General features: G+C 38.5%; 1 protein-coding gene across 1 annotated transcript; it reads right to left on the bottom strand.

The window, feature by feature from the left end:
- Positions 1–4,412: 4,412 nt before the first annotated feature.
- mrps27 (mitochondrial ribosomal protein S27) lies at positions 4,413–14,551 on the bottom strand. The gene is made up of 11 exons (XM_005741746.1): positions 14,459–14,551; positions 14,122–14,199; positions 12,559–12,629; positions 12,407–12,465; positions 11,803–11,917; positions 11,210–11,288; positions 9,173–9,288; positions 8,852–8,954; positions 8,575–8,717; positions 6,625–6,786; positions 4,413–4,876 (listed from the first exon to the last, which is right to left on the bottom strand). The coding sequence occupies exons 1-11, from the start codon at positions 14,544–14,546 to the stop codon at positions 4,628–4,630; spliced, it is 1,263 nt and encodes a 420-aa protein (XP_005741803.1). The 5' UTR covers positions 14,547–14,551; the 3' UTR covers positions 4,413–4,627.
- Positions 14,552–18,604: the final 4,053 nt, after the last annotated feature.

Here is an 18,604-nt window from a genome sequence, read left to right as displayed (position 1 = left end):
TATATATATATATATACACACACACAATTTTATTTTTTTAAATTTTATTCTATTTTTTCATTTGGCTTTGAATAACGTTTGCTGAAAACTTTTGCCAGCTATCCTCACATGGTCCTGTCACAGGAAGTGGGAGCACGTGAGATTTCTTTCCAGTATTTGAGGATTGATTCATATCAAAACATCCCGCTGCTTCTATTTTTGCTTCAACATCATGGCTGTAGCCACTGCGCTTCTTCATGCTTATCAGTTCAGTGGGACAGCTGTGAGACATCTTGCCAAATAGTCATGTCATCACTGAACGCTCAGACGCGGTTCATCCACCTCTGCTTGGTCAATGTGAGTCTAAAAAGCTTTGTTGATTAAATGTTTTGGCCGCCTGTGATCAGACACAGGAATACCTAGCAACAACAGTCCTTATAAATAACAAGTATTCATCATTTGTCTCTATTGTGGAGAAATGAATATGACTTTATTTGGTTTATAATTTGTAATTGTAATGATTTTACGACACAACTCGTGTTTACCCTGTCATGTCACGTGATTGCTGAATAACTTAGATCATTTCCGTTGCACTGATGTCATTGGCGTCTTTGAACAGGACGCATGACGATTTTCACAAACATCAACAATTTAGACGCAGATAAAAGGAAAACACAAGTTCAAGTGCAGCTACATCTGATATTTAAAATAAAAAATTTCCCATTCAAGCAGCTTAATAAAAATCCAGATATTCAAATCTGGATTTTGAGACTACTTACAAAGGTGCAAGAGCATATTCATTACAAACAAATATACTAGATTACCACCTAATGAAAGATGGGTACCACAGTTAACAGCTACAACCAGCTTATCTTTCTGTAATGGTTACTCCTTTATGTGCAAGCATGAAATTATGCATTTTTATGCAAAAATATAATTACCGTTATCCATGACTTTTCAAATTTCAATGTTAAGCATTAATTTAATAAAGTACTGTATTAACTCTGGTCTTAAAGCCTTTTGTTTACTGTTTTAGCCATTGGTCTTTCTTCTTTTGAAACTGGAAGTTACCATGTTTACACAAAAGATCAGAAGTTAAGAACTAAAGTAAGCACTATCCTGCAGCTAGTTTGATTAGCAAGTTGTATCATCCTACCCTTGTCTGACTGTTAAACAGGATGCAAAATTTGAGCAGTGAAAAGCTGTCTTAAAACCTAAAAACAGCCTACTTGTTGGACAAATTAAACACAATCAAACATTGGACGAGATCACAGGGCACCCACGCATCACTTGGAGCAGGGTGCCTTTAATTATGCATAAATTTAAGCCTTAAAGCAGCAATTTAAAAAATCCCCTACTCCCAACCTCTCAAAGCAATTTTAGGAAAAAATTATCATCTTAATGATTCAAATTAAAGCCAAGTGAATAGATTTGCAGAGGTGGGTTATACAAAACTGTATTACCTGTACAGGTGTGTCGTAACACGCTGTAAACGTGCTTATTTCTACTGTGAAGCTGGGAATTTAACCATGAGCCTCTATGGGAACTGACTTGCTTTAGAGGCCGGTCTCATTTTGAGTAACTGCAACGCTGAAGGTTGCTGCTTCGTTGCTCACTTGCTTAATCCTGATTGTTACTTACTGAGATGGAAATTTCGCATTGTTTAACTAAGACCCAACTTACACACTGTCAAAGTCCGGTGTTCAAAGTCAGAAAGTATTATTTTAAAGTTACCATGTAACTGTAGCTAATGGCTGAGAGCAAAACATTTTTTTGATTGCATTTTAATTGGCTTAAAAGGTCATATATTTCAGCTCACGGTGTCAAAATAACAGGCAAATGAATCAGACAGCAGATAAATCCAATGTCTAATTGCCGTTGCACATCACCTTAATTTATTCGTTTAATATAGGAACAATGCGCCAGCGTCAGGACACATAAAAGCCATGCATGCCCTCTAAACAAATGGACAGATGAATTAAACATTATTTGTTTTCATTTATCTTTTTAAAGTGTTAAATATGAAGTGAGTGACCCTGATGAATAACGAAAGATTAATAAACATCTTTCTCTGGAGATTCAGTGGGAAGTCTTTAATAATAACCCATCTTATCTTGCATCTTTTCTGCTTTACAAGAGAAGGACCAACCTGTGCCCTCCCACCATGGAGAATTATAGATGTTTATATCAAACTTAATCAATAAAAGGAGCAAAATATACATGCAACAAGGAAAATGCATCTGCAGGAAGATAAAACTCTCCCAAACGTAGATACAATTAGAACATGGTGTTCAGAGATAGCACGTACTAAACCTAAAAGATTAAATAAGAACGTGTTGACTTGTTTACAAATTTACTGACCAACAAAGGCATGGGAGGTTTCTTTGTATAAGAAAAGGTTTAAATAGAAGCAAGTCCTCTGTATCCAAGCCCAGCTCTGATAATGTCTAATGCACACGCTTTTCTCTTTGAGATTAATATTTACATCTCAAATAAACCATGACATCATAGCTAGCCATCGTCCTCCTCTCCTCCAAGAAAACAGACATGGGTGTTTTAACACACTTAAAAGGCTCTGGGCATCGGATAACCAGTGACGTGAATGTCAAACTTCCTGACATCTCACCTGTTTGACTTGATCAGCGGTGCTCAAACACCTGAAAAAGGCTTCTGGGACAAAGAGAAAGTAAATACTCCTGTCACTGCTGTTAACCAGCAATGTTTAACCTGCCAAAGAATGACTGATGGCCACCTTTTTTTTATTTTTTTAAATGAGGATTAGAGCTAATATATTTTCAACAGCTTTATCGCTGTGAGATAAGCATCACACACAGAAAAAAAGGCCTGAATCTGTGGAAATAATCTGTGACTGTACAAAGAAGAAAGACTTCACTGATAAGCTGGAAGGAGGACACTAGCACTTTTCTTTATGGTAATTACACTTTAGTGGCACATTTTTCACCACTGTGCGAATTTCTGCAGGCATCCAAGAATCAGCTGAATTTCTCCTGTAGTGTACACTCAACTGCCAGGTTATTAGGTGCACCTATTCAGGTAGTTCTTTATCCAAATATTAAGACGTTCTGCTGAGGTTTAAATCGATCATCAGAGAGAGGAAGAAAGGCGATTTAAGCGACTTTGAATGTGACCGAAAATTCATCTGTCAAGGTGGTCTAAGCGTAGCAGGAATGAAAGCCAACTGTCAGACTGATGAAGATGGTTCATATACACTGTGTTGCATTCGCTAACACTCTGCAAGAGCTACATGTGTATATATCATGAACCCTTTCTGTGGTCTGCATCTCCGCATTCAACATCCTTTCTTCAGTATATCTACCACCCCTCTTTATACAATATACTCTACTTAATGATAACAAGTGCAATGTAAATAAAAGGAGATATTCAAGTAAAAAGTCAGTGAATCCACCTCTTTAAGTTTATAAATCTCCACTGAGTCCCCTCACCTCATCAGGTGGTGCAAACATTTACACCACAAAACTGTAAAATCTTGATTTAGTAACCCTTTTCTTTTAAGAACGCAAAGTCTTAATTCATAATCAGTTATAAACCAGTAAGTGGAGCCAGAGCTGAAAGTGTGACTCAACACCTGCGTGCTTTAATATTTCTCTAGGCGGTCCAATTTATGCAATAACACCATTAACCAAACACCAACTATGAATGCAGGGCCACTCTGAGAACTGTTAGTGAGGTGCCTCGGGATCACAATGGTTCTTGTTTCAGCGTTTTGTGCTGCTCATTCATCCTGGACTGCATACCAGGCTGTTTCCCAAGCTCGTGCTCTGAATACTGAATAGCTGCAGCATAATGTAGAATGAATGCATTATCTGCACTACCACAACAGCATTTCCCCCCCAAAGATCTATTATCTTATCTTTTGTGCAGAGTCCAAACTTCATTTGTTAGTTAACGTGTCGTTGCTATTAGAGTGATATTTCTGTATTAGCTGACATTGAACTTTTATGGAGATAGTTTCCTAATAATTTAGCCTGATGTGCACTTTGTCTGGTCTTACATTTATCAGGAGCTATACAACATTATTGGCTTTTTCATGTGAACGGAAAGGTTTCTGGTCAAAACTGCATTCCTTTCTAGGCAAATAATTTGTTTTTCTCTAGATTTGCTATCAGCAAATATCTTGTGTAATGTGGCCCGTGAGAAAAAACTCCCCAAGATGCTTTTGACAGACGTGCGCACACAGAAAACACACAAACATGTGACAAAGACGACTGCAGGCAAAGAGGAAAAGGAGTGGGAGGATGTGATGGGACGATCTTTCCCTAGCTTTTCCATCTTTTTGCTTACATGAGGTCACCCTACGATCGGGCTGAACAATTGATGTGAGTATAAGTTCCAGTGATGATATCATCCCATAGTCCACGACAGACAAACAATAAATGTGAAATACAAATATGTGATAGAACTGAAAGTGTGTTTTATTTTGACAGCCTATTTATATTATCTCTATTCTATAAAAACAGAGCCACAAACACAATAACTGATATATACAAAAGTAATAAGTGACAGAATCCGGTGCAATGATAATAATACACTCACAAGTATACACATTTTAAAGTACGTACTCGACGGACAGTTCAGTGAGTCACAGTTGGCTCCATGTAAAAAGTTTCTACACCTGCTGAGCTGCAGCCATGGCAGCTAATCGCTCCTGTTTCTCCTGCTCAGCCTTTTCCCTCATCTCCTTCTCTCTCTGGATCAGCTGCCTCTTCTCGGCCTCCCAGGCCTGCACCCGGCTCTCATACTGCTCGAGGTCCGGTGTCTCGGCAGCAGGCAGGTTCTGCTGGGCCAGAGCGGTCACTAAATCCTGGAAAGAGGTTGACTCCACTTTACCCTGAGACTCCAGCTGGCTGCTCAATTCCTGGAGAGGCAGGGCAACAAAAAAAGTTGAAAGCACAAAGGAATGATCTCATCACTTCATTTAAATGACTTGGGTGAAACCCAGTGACCCAGAAAAGTCACTTCCAATATGTGACGCACACCGAGAATCATGGATGCACAGAAAAACAGTCAAGATATGATGCATTCAAGAACAACCGGACTTTCCAATAATTCCAGTGTATATTATCTTAGCTTCGTGGTCTGAAATATCCCTTAAATCTATGACCAAATGTAGTTTGTTTTTTTATGATGCGCATACGTCAAATAAACAGTTGCAGATATTTTGTTCCAAATTTTCATCCAGCAAACATTTTGGCCATGAGGGGAAATCCCCCTCTGGATGCAGCCACACACATGCCTATAGGGGGCACCTGGCCAGTCAGCCAGTGAAATTTATCTTTACCCTGTGGCAATAATGCCATATGTATTGAGATCAAAGTTTCTCTGTAAGCCTACCTACTTTTATTCAGAAGGTCAATCATTTATGATTGTGGTATAAGTGCATATCCATTTGCATCATTACTACACAATAATTTGACATCTATGAGTTTAAAATAAATAGAAAATAAAGACTGAAAAATTAAACCTGGTTTTATGTGGATACATACAGCACATGTCAGGATGCATAGTGCAGAAAATGAAATCAATAATGATTCAGATTCATGTATTTGATAAAAACACTGGCAGGTGCAGATATTTCATGTATCCAATAGTAATTATGTGTGTGCACATATTCTACAGCATTTGATATCAGAATGTACTGAAAGTCAAAGCTCAACATCTGGATTTGCAAAGAGAAGCTCTGACCACCCCTTTACAGCAAACTGGACTCTGTTTTCTTTGTTCTCCTGTAGGTGCACCAGGAAGCATTATAAACCCTGATGCACGCAACTGATAAAATCCACATCCCAGCTAAGGCTTTTACACTGGTCCGCTGATCTACAGGTGGTAGTTATGTTTCAGGAACGTTAATGGATCTACAAAGCCAGGAAAGAAGAAGAAGAATGCCAGCTGGAAAAGTTTGGAAGAAAATGTTCTATGAGGAAGGAAATGTTTTCAGCATGGTCTCAAGAACATGCCCACTACACCTTAGTGAGCAACGACAAATGCAAACCGAAGCTTTGCTTTGATTTGATTTTAAAGAGAAAAATATATATATATATAAATTATCGTTTAGAGAATCAACAACGTAACTACAAATGTAAGAATCCCTAATTAACAGTCCACTTATTCAAAAATAAGTAGAAAATAATAATTTTATTATTTTTATTTTATTATCAGTTCAGTGGTAATACAAGACAGTAGGCAGAATGGAGAAAAGCACTTCTGACAGTCAAAAAAACCCCATCTTATGCTGTTTGCAAAGGGGAAACTTTTTAAACTAGAGCGCAGTCAGAAAGCGTATCCTATAACCCAACAGGGTATTTTGCATTTTTGGATCCACATCAAATTTTTAATGGGTCTTTCCTTTGTCTAGGCTACACCTTTCCATCAGGTTTCAGCTTGGTGGTTGTTGTGTAATCTTGCTGAAAGATGGACAAATGGGAGGGAAAACATACTTCCGCCCCACCTCTTGCCTTAGAATTATATTTTAATCTGTCCCTTAAAAAAAACAAAGCATGCTGCTCACAGCAGCTTGACTTCTAAGTTATAACCTCGTTTTTACCAGCATGCCCCTATAATTACATTTGATGCAAATTTGAGCTTTAAGTACAAACAAAGACCCACCTTGAATTTCTTGACATACTCGGGTAGCTTAGCAGCTTCGGCCTGATCGTCTTCATCTACAGTGTTTTCTTTCTTGTCCTCTTCACCTCCTGACTCTTCTCCAGAAGAGTCTGACTCTGAGGTCAAAGGCAGGTCGTGGAGCAAGTCATTCACATATCCCAGCTGAAAAATAATCACAGAAATTAATGTTATTTATGCAGAAAGATAACATTTTGTAATGAAGCATGTTCTGAAACAACTGTTTTCTGGTCTTTTTGCTGAAAATTACATTATGCAAGTAAAGTCTCTTACTGGAATGAAAACAGGCCAGACATTTAATGACGCAGGGTTATACACCTTACTTGACAAGTCACCTCTTAATCTTAGGAAGAAGTAAGATTAACTGTGACCTGAGGCAGCAGCACCTTCATTGAGATGTAATACTTCCTCTCTGTCCTATGGCGTTATCTTCTCTGTCTACGTTATTGCTGTGCTGCTGTGTGACGCAGGCTGTTCACTTTCTGTTGCAGTGATTGTCAAAGACAACCTCAGAGCTCCAGGCTCTTCAAAATCTCATTAGATGCAGACAAAGCTGTACTATTGAACTGGACAGCAGAGAGTGGATTAGAGATGCTACAGCCTGCGCATATATGTAAAAATTGCAAAATCATGACAGCGTGTGTGTCACACAATGCTGTCTGTGCCAAGCAGCCTACCTGGAAAGTAATAAGCAGCCTGTGGACTATTTGCAATGCTGCACGCAGTTTAATCCACGCTCATTTTACAACAGCAAATGAACACGTTAAGAAATACATCCGTTTGACATCAAACCCACAGTTAGGGGGCTGATATCAGGCGCCCAAATGAGAACAAAGAGCAATGCTGTCTGGTACGGCTCGGATAGTTGTTTGTTATGAACTATATAACTATAAACAGTTCTAGCATATTGTGCATTTGCTTGAGCACAGAACGTTTGTGTTGTATTACGCAGCAGTTGTCTTACTGATATTTTTCTGCCTATATGAAAGAATAATGTATGCCATCATTGGTACCTTTTGTAAAGTTAATCAGAGACACATGGGGCATAATCAGGGATATCTGGGGTTGCAATGTTCAATGTTTTTGCTCTCTCATTACTGATTTTGATATTTAAATATGTTTGCAAATTGTGCGTTACCCTGAGACGCTTAATGAGGTGAGTGCTGGCTCAGACACCAATTCAGGGATCGATACAACTTTGACATAAAAAGAAGAGTTTCCTCAGATGACATTATCAGCATGGACCTAGCTTATTTTTGAAGGTGGGAGAAACCAGAACTCCCAGAGAAAAACAATAAAAACACCACATCCTCTGCTCCCAATTTCTATGAGGGCCAGAAAAGCGCCAGTAATTAATTTAGATGTGCTGAACTGAACTGCACAGGCCCTATTAATACCCAATTAAATTGTGAAATTAACTGTATAAATGAAGAAGATCTTTAAAATAAAGAAGTTGCACCATGTCAATACTGCAGGAAAGCGTCTCTAGTCTGAGGATATACTTATGTAAGACAGGATACGTACAAGGGTTAGGCAACTGAACAACTAAATCAGTTGTCATCAACTCATCAAGTCCATTTCAGTTCCTTTTTTGGGCCTTGTGCTCAAAGGAAATAGCATTTGGTATTTTTGGACTTAACTTGCCACTTGCACAGAGAAACTGAAAAAAAGGAGATTTGCTTTAGTTATGAGTTGGTGTCAGCTGTGCACCTTATGTTTTGCTGCTCAGGTACAAATCTGTACAATAAGAGGCTGCAATGTGTCCTTCATCTCACTTCTTTCTATCATCTGTGGTTTTAAAGTCTCTTCCAGAACAAGCTGCACAAACTTTTCTGTGAATATACTAAGAAACACCAGTCAGGAAAAAATGGAATTTGTTGTTCAACCCTAACACAAAACACACAAAATGAAGCACGATTTGTTTGCCCTTACTGTATCTTTGGACAGTTTGACATCACTAGAAGCAGCAGCCACTCTCTCCATAATGGCCAGCGCTCTGCCCAGATATCCTCGACCCCAGAAGAGAGGCATCCCTTTGAAGACGGCATGTATGCCCTTTAAATTTTCTACCTTGCCTGGATGATGAAGAAGGAGGAAAACAAATGAGACAAGTGGCATAATGAAAGGCTACAGGAGAAAAAACAAAACTATCAATCACAGCAAAAAAAATTACTTAAAATAATGCAAGAAAAGAAACTCAAGCACTTACCGAGGAAAGCATTGCCAAGCAGCTGAGCACTGAGGCCAATGGTGTTGTCTTGCTTCTGTCCACAGATAAGCAGCGATGCCCCCAGAGCCCGTTCTTCTGACACCTGATCGCAGCAAAGAACAAGTGTTTTATTACTTCTACTGCAACATGTTAATTACCATCGGGCATCTCTTTTTACAAAAATGTATAAAAGTTTAGAATGAAACCCCCTAAGATGCCCCTTTTTGAATCACAGGAAATTGATTTTGCAATTTCCAGTCATAAGAATATTCTAGAGTCATCAGCTGTCCTAAACACCTTCAGAGCTGCTGATTCACTCACAGCAAGTTGTGGTCTGGTTGCTAGGTAACTGCCCAGAGCATACAGAGACAGGATCTGAGTGGAGGGAAGATCAAAAGCCTCCTGAAGCATCACCTCTTCAACCACAGAACACGCACCTGAACAATTATAAAAAACAAACAAACATTCTCAGATAACATTTCCCAATATCTCTATATGACAAACATTTTTTATATTACAGAAGTTTCATAATCTGGATAGGAGCAAGCTTGTGTGTGAAAAACTGAGTAAACTCTTACTGCTTACATAAGAACTAAGGGGATAAGTAGCAGCCAGGTACTCATAATCAAATGCACACAACTATTTGATTATATGTGTGACCGCCTCTATATTTTTTGGTCTAGAGATGAAAAAAAAAAGAGGATTTGGCAGTTCATTCAGATGTGTGTTAACAGAATGCCACACAGAAAAGACATCAGCACTGATCTCAGAGAAGACTTGCTGTTGTCCATCAATCTGAGAAGGCTTATATGGCCATTTCCAAACAATCTGAACTCTGCCAGTTCACACAAAAGATTAATTACTTGTGAAAAACCGTCAAGACAGGTGCCAAACTTCCCAGGAGCCTCACCCCAAGCTAACACTGTGCAATGCTCAGAGAAACCCAAGAGCTACATCTCAGAATCTGCAGGCCTCAGCATGCTAAATGTTAATGTTCATGACAAGTTAACTACAAAAAAATAAGTTTGAGTTGTTTGGGTTGCTAGGAGAAATCTAAAACTTACACTGCGCTTAGTTTTTTGTTAAATAAATAATACTTTTATTGTCACATCACATGTGCAGGTACACTGGTACAGCACATGCGAGTGAAATTCTTGTGTCCAAGCTTCACAAGCAACAGGGGTGAGCAAAATACAATACAATAACATAAGAACAAGCAAAATATAAGAATGGGAGAAAAAATAAAGGAAAAGGAAAATTAAACACTAAAACCAGCTGTTGCTTGGGGGAGCTCGCGATGAGGCTGACATACTCGGTACCATAAACTCTTGGAAGTGAGAAGAAGCTGTATGATAAACTACCAGTATATGGTGAGTTCACCATTTTACAGTGGTGTCCAAATCTGCACTATGATTATGTCCTGTATAGCAGAGAATCCTGGTATCCCAGAAAAAGGAGCATGAAACCAGTGGTCTATAGTATATTGTAAACTGTGCATAAAGCGAAATGACACAAACAAGGTGTCATACAACTTGCAAAATGAAAGCAAAGTGTATGACAGCAATGTATTGAAACATGAAGTTCCCCAAAGTATTTATTAATTACACTCAGCATATTCACAGGACATCGATTCTTTTAGCTGATTTTTGATACGTTGTGTTTTATTGTGCAAATTCTTTTTCTAGGCACTGTTAACCAAGTTAAATCTTGGCTGGCCATTAGCTCACTATATAGTCCTTTACATAGAATTTGCCAACCATCAACTGGAGTGTCGTGGATGAGTATATAATTAAGGACACTGTAATTTTCTTTTAATGGCAAAAGATCCAAAACCACCCAAAATTAGTTCTATGCGCCCACCCGGTTTTAATCCAAATCACTTGTTGTACAAAACATGATGGGGCATTGAGAGTTCATCTGGCAAGGCTGTAAGCTGTTGAGCTACGTCACAATAGCGACATTTGTAAACCACTAATAAAGGAAACTAACAGACGAAACCTATAAAGTAATTCAGCAACATCAGATCTGAGCTACTGTTTTGAAACTTTACAGCATATAAGCACTTTTAGCGAATGGAATCAAAACTTTCACATTCAACTGAAACAGCGGCTCTGCAAGACAATTATTTACGGTCTAATGTTATTATAGAAAACATAAATAAATAGAAACAACAAGCTTCCCTTTACCCCCGTCTTTTACAAACAAGGAAAGAAATGTTGAAATCAGATTTTGGTGATTTGAACATTTCAAGCAAACAAGAATGTGCTTGGAAACCTGCAAGGGGTTGGCCTTGCAGTCTGTGTGGTGCTTATGCTTCCCAAAGGTTAAATGAAAAATGATTTTTAAACTAAGTTTTACTTTTAAAGTCTGCATCCTTAATGAAGGAATTCATGAGGAGATTGAAGGTGAAGTCATCTGGGAATATTCCATACTGGATCTGCACACAGAGATATCAAAATATTGGCATCATGGAAAAACATCAATTTTTTTCTACATTATTTAATGATGAAGGTGTATATCACATGCAGCAAAAAGACTGCTTCTCAGTGCATTAGTGACAATGAAAGCTCTTGCGTCAGAGTTGTATGCCGTCAATCAAAACAACTACAGCGGTGATCGCCTTTACCTCACTGTAAACGCGTCACTGGCTACCTGACATCTGTTTCTGGAGTAATTCAGGGATGCTCAGATACTATAACGCATTCAGGAACTGAAAAAAAGCGCTGGGCTGAAAATGTCAACCATTTAACCGTTTAACATTATTTGTGCTGGTCAGATCGGTTTGAAAACACGCCTCAGTGCTTCACAATGAGTCTGTGCTGTCTCATGATGACAGCCTTGATCAGATTTCCTCTTCGATCATTGAGATAAGGTTCATATGCAAGGCCCAAACAGTGCTCTCAGCGTAGTTTATTTCCCAAAGAATAAACTGAGTGAATATTATAGTGTACCTTGTTTTTAAGTGTGTGCAAGGCCTTATCTCTAGCCCCATGTTTTAGACACTGTCTGATCCAGCCGTGAATGGTCCAGTCTCGCAGGTACCAACAGTTTGGACTGTGACGAAACCTTAAAGAAATTTACGGGGAAAAAAAGTTGTTTCACATGCTTTAAAATAGAAATAGATACAAACACAACAACAAGAGGAAAAGAGGAAATCACATGACAAGTATACGGTAAACAGTTTCAGCTGCTGAACCACAACTTTATCCTGGAAATCAGAGATAGGAATATGAATATATCAGCAGAAGCACATCTAAACTCGTTCAGTGTTTCCCGATTATGAAAATGAATGTGCCCTGAACTAGAGTGCAGTTGGGAAACGCACTAAATCTTGCCATCACAAGAATGGGTGCAGATTCCAGAGGAAGGAGTAAACAGGAAAGGTCTGGAGTTGCCCCGAACAAAGAAGAGCATGTGACTGAATATAAACCAAAACAGACAAACCAAACAGACAGTTCAGTCCAACAAAAACACACAGACTGGTACCACAAAAACCAAAAGCAGCAGCAGACATTTGGCACAGATGCAGGAGATGTAAAAATGATATCTGATTACTTATAAAGGTAGTACTCTGCTTGATCAATTTCTTCCCGGGATGATATGTTGTCCACAAACTGAAACAGAAAACAGTGTGCCATGAAAAATCAAGTTTACAGCAAATAAATAAAAAAACTAAATATGGTCCATTTAATGTAGATGCAGCTTACCCGTGACATAATCAGAGAGCTAACAGGGAGATTCCTGTCATATGTCCTGTCCATAGTGTTGGCGAGTACAGCTGCAAGTTTAAGAAGGATTTAAAAAAAAATACCAGAATTATAGTAAAATAAACTAGAGAATAAGCTTTCCAGAGTAGAATAAATTGCTGACACATTTTTTTTTTTTAATATATGAGTTTTATTATGGTGATTTACAACTTTTCACAACTTCGGTAATATCTAATTAAATTGTATTTAAACTTTGTTAAACTACGAGTATAAATTATGTACACTTTGTGAAGCAGGTAAATTTCGTCTGTAACACTATGAGTTTGCAGTGCTACACTGCCACCCTGTGTTGATGAAGTGTAAACACAGTAGTATTTGATGCTGGACTTCTGCAATGAGCAAATGGTGTAAATATTTCCAGAAAAAATTTTCTCTTTTTTAATAATTCTCCCAAGACAAACTAATTTACTGTACTAGAATAATATTCTATATTTGTACAACTATGGGTTACTGGGGGGGGGGGGGGGGGGGGGGGGTAATTTTCTGGTGTTCCCTTTGGGGGCCACAACAATGGATAATCTGCCTTCATCTCACCCTATACTTATACTTTACTCACCCTATACTTAACTTCCTCCTCTGTCACACCAACCCTCTGATTGCCCTCCATCACTACACCCATCAACCTTCTCTGGGGTCTGCACTTTTTCTCCTGCCTGGCAGCTCCTTCCTCAACATCATGTGTCTAATATATTCACTATCTACTCTTTTTACATATCCAACCCAAAGTCTCTAAACTGCTTGATTGGAGTTGTCTCTCTGATGTACTCATTTCTAATCCTGTCCATCCATATTGAAGCCAACCTGCTCCTGAGCCACAGAAGATAGTATCCTACACACTCTACCCACTCTAACTGGAAGGTCAGTGGCTGACTTCATAACTCCTCCATTCACATTGAAGAAACCTTGGGCAAGATACTGAACCTCAAGCTGCCCCGATTGAGTGTGAGCATGTGTGAATGTGTAGGGGTCGAAAAAATAAATAAACAATAATAACAACCAGTGTGTGATTGGAAGAGGAAAGTGCTAAATAGAGAAAAATATTAAATAAAATGCATTCTTGGTGGACCAGCGCAGGAGCAAGTTAAAAGTATTTCTAGATTTCGACATGCTGTTTAAAGATGCGCTTGTATGTTTTAGTCCCAAAATGAGAAGATTTTGTTGTTTTAAAATGAAGACACAAAAGCAGAAAAAAACAACCTGTAAGTGCAGTAAACTGAATGTAGTGCCATGTTTAGTGGAAGTGGCACTTAGGTTTCTTTACACGTCTCAGGCTGCTTATGATCTGTTTTTTAAACAGTTTATTAAAGGTAATAAACTATTAATGCTTTAATAATTATTTGGAATTAAGGGCATTATAGTCAGTCTTATTGCTTTATTAGTTTGACACTTCTTGACTTGGTGGAAAATGTTACGTTTCCCTGGATAATGATCCAAATCTTGACAAGCCCTTTGTTTGCTTGTCTTTTCATTATGTACTGTGCAATGTGGAGATTTAACTCTTACCCAGGTTCTGAGGATCTTTCTCTCTCGCCTCCCACATTTTGCTGTCTGTGTAAGCCGCTGAAAGCAACCATCGTCGGGCTGTGAAGAGAAATGCACACATCAGTCAAATATTTGGGCAAATGAGTTGCTCATGGCTTTAAAATGACAGGAAAACTCAAATGCCGGTTAGTTTAGCTTCATGTTGTTAGCTAACGTTACCATGAACTGAGGGCATTTAGCTCCACCTCTATGAACATTCAAATATTGACCGTAAAAAAAAAAAAATAGACGTTAAACATGAAACTAAAATTAAATCATACTCTATATTGAGTCTTAACCAAATGCATGATGTGTCTACCTGAAAGAGACGGAGATAAACTTTTAACTTTGACACCAGCAGTCGCACATCGCTTCAACATGGAGGCTGCCATATTAGACGATACCATGTCGTGGCAGGCGCCGGGGGAGTTTGATGACCGGCAAAAGTGGATTATACCAAAAGTGACAACAGGAAAGCAGAAAAGTTTTTTGTTTGGTTTTTGTTGTTGTTGTTTGTTTTGTTTTTTGTTGCTACCTATAAAAACAAATTAAAACTTAAAACTTATTTATAAACACAATTCGTACATGTTTATGAGTCAATGAATTATTAATGAAGTTAAAATGAGATATTATTGATATTTAATTTAACTTAATCGAATAATTTTTACTGTTCTACCTTGCTGTGTGCACCAAGCAACAAAATACTTTACAGGAAATGTTTTGATTTCCTGAAATTTATCAGGAATGACTTGCAGATAATGTAGAGAATACACACTTCCAGCCTACTAACCACAAGTTTCACCACAAGGTTGCTAACTTCCACTTTGGTATCAGCTTCTACGTGTAGATGAAAAGCGATAAACATTTTCTGATCAAAATAACTTGAAAACGTTTTTATTTAAGCAACAAAGAGTTGATCTATCTATCTATCTATCTATCTATCTATCTATCTATCTATCTATCTATCTATCTATCTATCTTTAAATAATAAACTATAATACTTTGCAGCTTGTTACATTTGGTGTGATGTATGTGTAATTCATTAATATTAGTTTATATTCTATTTTTGACATTTTTGGGATTTTTTGGATTCAGTTGTTTACATATTTCTTGATTGGCTTTGGTAATTAAAGTCACATCAAAATGAAAGAGAAGCTACTTTTGGTCACTCCCAAAATCTGTTAAACATAAATAATATTCTATGTTGCAAGCGAGAGTGAAATACTTGAGAAGAACCTGCTCTTTGACAATAGAGGGCACTGTTCATATAAGAAAGAGACAGAACAGGAAAACACACACAGCTGTAAAAGTGAAGGAGCTTCACTTTGCCATGCTGTGTTGCACATAAAGCCATGAAGAGGTCCATTGCTAGTTATTGAGCACCACTGCTTCATCAAGCTTTTCAATAGGGCTTACTAGATCTGTCCTCTCATGTTCATGAGACTGCAGGCAGCCCCAAAAATACTAGCAAACCACCAAAATTAAGCAGGAAGTTGGACATAAATGTGGAGTTGAGTTGTCTTACTTTGTTTACCTAAATGTGCATTAATTTGTCCGTAAAAAGCTGTTGCCCCCGTCACCTCTGTGTTTGTCAGCCAGTATTTTTGTTCAGCTGCAGGAGGACAGCCCTCAGCTATTATTACAGTTAGCTCCTTGGCTGTGGGTCAAAGGAGGTGACAGGTTGAGACTAGGGTGGGACCACTCTGTTAAACAAAACATGGAAGAATTTTAGCACCATCTCATTTTCTCAGTGACCAGCAAAACAGGAAATTTGTACCTGAGATGCATTACAGTGTAGTCACTACAAGTAAACAAGAAGTGTACCATTCAGTTCCATTACTGGGATTTCTGATATCATCTTGTGCCTTTCTGTTTTGCCATTATGCAAAAGGCCATACAAAGTCTACAGAACCTTTATTGAAAATCACGTTTTAAAACCCACACTTCTCTCATCATGTTAAAAAAAGGTATGTTTGTGGTTTAGAGATGAAAAAAAAAATCAGAAGTATTTGTTTTCAGGATCTTGCTTACGGGCAGCCCCTTGCTGCTTCCCTTTTCTATTTCTCATCCATAGTGTTAGAGGACGTTGGTGCAGGTTGGTGCGATGTGATAAAAGAACTGCATTATACAGGGAATGACAAAGCATTTTGTAGGGAGGCTTTTTATGCAATAGATGTGAACTGTCATTGAACACATGCATGCTTGACCAATAGTATGTGTCTGCAAAATATAATGGATAAATTTATCATATAAGGATAGCTAGGATGAGCAGCGTGATAGTCTGAATTTTATCTAATTTGTATTTAAGACATTAAATAAATGTACATTACACAATGAGACAATTATAAGAATCTCTAAAAGGAGAAACAATTTTAGCCACATTATAAAAAGTTACAAGTTACAAATCCTCAGTCTGGTTATCAACTCATCCTGAGTTCCTTCTTGAATGTGCATGATTTCGAAAACATTTATTGTGTAAAAAAACCTACAAAAAACCCCAAAACGGCTTGCTGTAATTTGCCTGCTTATATAACAGTATTCAAATACATTCCGGATGAAACAGGATAGCAGGACATGAACCGCGCTGTAATATACAGCCCAACTTTCCAGCCAAGTGTTGTGACTCCTATTTTTTCACAAGTTTAGTTGAATTTTTTTTTCCAAGACTTTTAAACTGTTGTCATTATCAGCCATTTGAGTTACAAAATGTTTTCCGAAACAGTCCTTGACTCAACGTTTTAATCACAGTATTATGAAACAGAAAACATCATAACAATAATTTATTGGACTTAAGACAGATAACAACCCTAGCACAACCTACAGTATGGTTTGGGTAAAGCAGCGTTTTGGAAAAATGGGAATAGGATTATCCTTATCAGGGTCATGGGGGGAGGGGAGCACTGCAGCCTATCCCAACTACCATAGGCTGAGAGGCGGTGTCCACCCTGGACAGTTAGCCTGGCTAACACAGAGAGAAAGATAACCATTTGCACTCACATTCACACCTATGAGTGCATTAGAATCACAAATTAACCTAACCCCACTAACTGCATGCCTTCAGACTGTGGGAGGAAGCCAGAGTACCCAGACAAAAACATGCAAAGTCCACACAGAAAGGCCCTGGCCTGGTGGTGGAGTCAAACTCAGGACCTTCTTGCTGGGAGGTGATAGTGCTGGACCACAGCGCTGCCCTGAATAATTTTCTATGTGTGTTAATTAGAATAAATATTTTCCTTGTTCCCTGATTGCAAAGACCTGCGAAAACACTTAAATTCTATTATATAATTTTACACATTTATCTTGTAGAAAAACTGAGACGTGAACACTGAACACTGACAGGAAGTGCAGTTTCACTCTTCCAGCCCGCAACAGAAGTAGGCTGAATGTGACCCTCAAGCTAAAATGAGTTTGCCATCCCTGGCTTAGAGGGTTATTCCTGTTGGTCAACTACTTTCTTCTTCAATTTATGGAGCATAGCACAAAGGTTGTGTGATTTGACTGTCTCTGAGTAACCACTGAAGGCATGATGCTTATGGTCAGTGTTTTCACAGAGCTCGAGCTGTTTTTTTGTTTTTAACCACGAGATTCATTTTCCCACCCGAGACGTATTTACCTGTTCTCCCCTGTGTCTGATTCATCTTTGGCTTCTCATTGTCTCTCAAGTTTCAGTTCACGAAAAAGTGATGGACTCAACGTGATCAACATGCTTTTTCAGAGGAGATTAGATAAAGAGGAGCCAACTGTGAACAGGAGATGGTGATACGGCCGACTCTCTGTGGTTTCTCTTCAGGCAAGTGGCTGGGACTGAAACATGTAGGTGAGGAAAGGAAAGAAGAGGAGGATGTGAGAACTTCCTCAAACTGTTTGCAGTTTCGCTCTTTTGGACACGGTGGTCGTCGCTGGTCAAAATAGAGAAGCTGCTGTTCTGCATTTCATCTGACAAGAAATGACTGTTTACCTGAACTGGCATGATTATATGAGATGTAGCCCACAGCACATACGGTGGACTGAAGCATAGTAAGTAATGTTTATAGTCACATTTTGCTCATTTCTTTATAATCCAGCAATCTTAAGTGCGAGTTATCCCACACAGCGCATTGTACAACATTTTTTCATGTAGTATTTCTATTTTCAGTGAGACTTCTGCAACGAGGAGAAACAATGCTTTATTCTGAGTCATACAGACATATGAAGCCTTTGTCTGGGACACCCACTGTGTCCGTCACTGCTGTTTGATCACAACCTAAAAGAGAGAAGGGGAGAGGTGTTTTCTCTTCCTCTTCCTCTGCTTTGAAAGAGAAGCAGGAGGATAGAGGCAAGCTTTCTGAAACTCGCAGCAATCATTTCTCGCTCGGTATGTGCGAGACGGAGAGAATCGAAATTTAGCATCTAGGCTCATATGCTTTAAAGACATTTGCAGCGATGTTTATAAGGCATTTAGTGAGAAAAAGCATCAAGTTTGTGT

The sequence above is a fragment of the Pundamilia nyererei genome, unplaced genomic scaffold, assembly GCF_000239375.1.
Source record: "Pundamilia nyererei isolate P.nyererei 1_Seehausen unplaced genomic scaffold, PunNye1.0 scaffold00113, whole genome shotgun sequence".
Taxonomy (NCBI): Eukaryota; Metazoa; Chordata; class Actinopteri; order Cichliformes; family Cichlidae; genus Pundamilia; species Pundamilia nyererei.
Note: the sequence above shows the minus strand (reverse complement) of the source record. Positions and strands in the feature narration are given on the sequence as shown.

Excerpts from the sequence above, each read along its gene's own strand:
- mrps27 (XM_005741746.1), bottom strand. The coding sequence starts at position 14,546 with ATGGTATCGTCTAATATGGCAGCCTCCATGTTGAAGCGATGTGCGACT. Across the intron at positions 11,918-12,406 it reads GCAGAGTACTACCTTTATAA|GTTTCGTCACAGTCCAAACT; the intron begins GTAATCAGATAT and ends AATTTCTTTAAG. Across the intron at positions 8,718-8,851 it reads GCTTGGCAATGCTTTCCTCG|GCAAGGTAGAAAATTTAAAG; the intron begins GTAAGTGCTTGA and ends TTCATCATCCAG.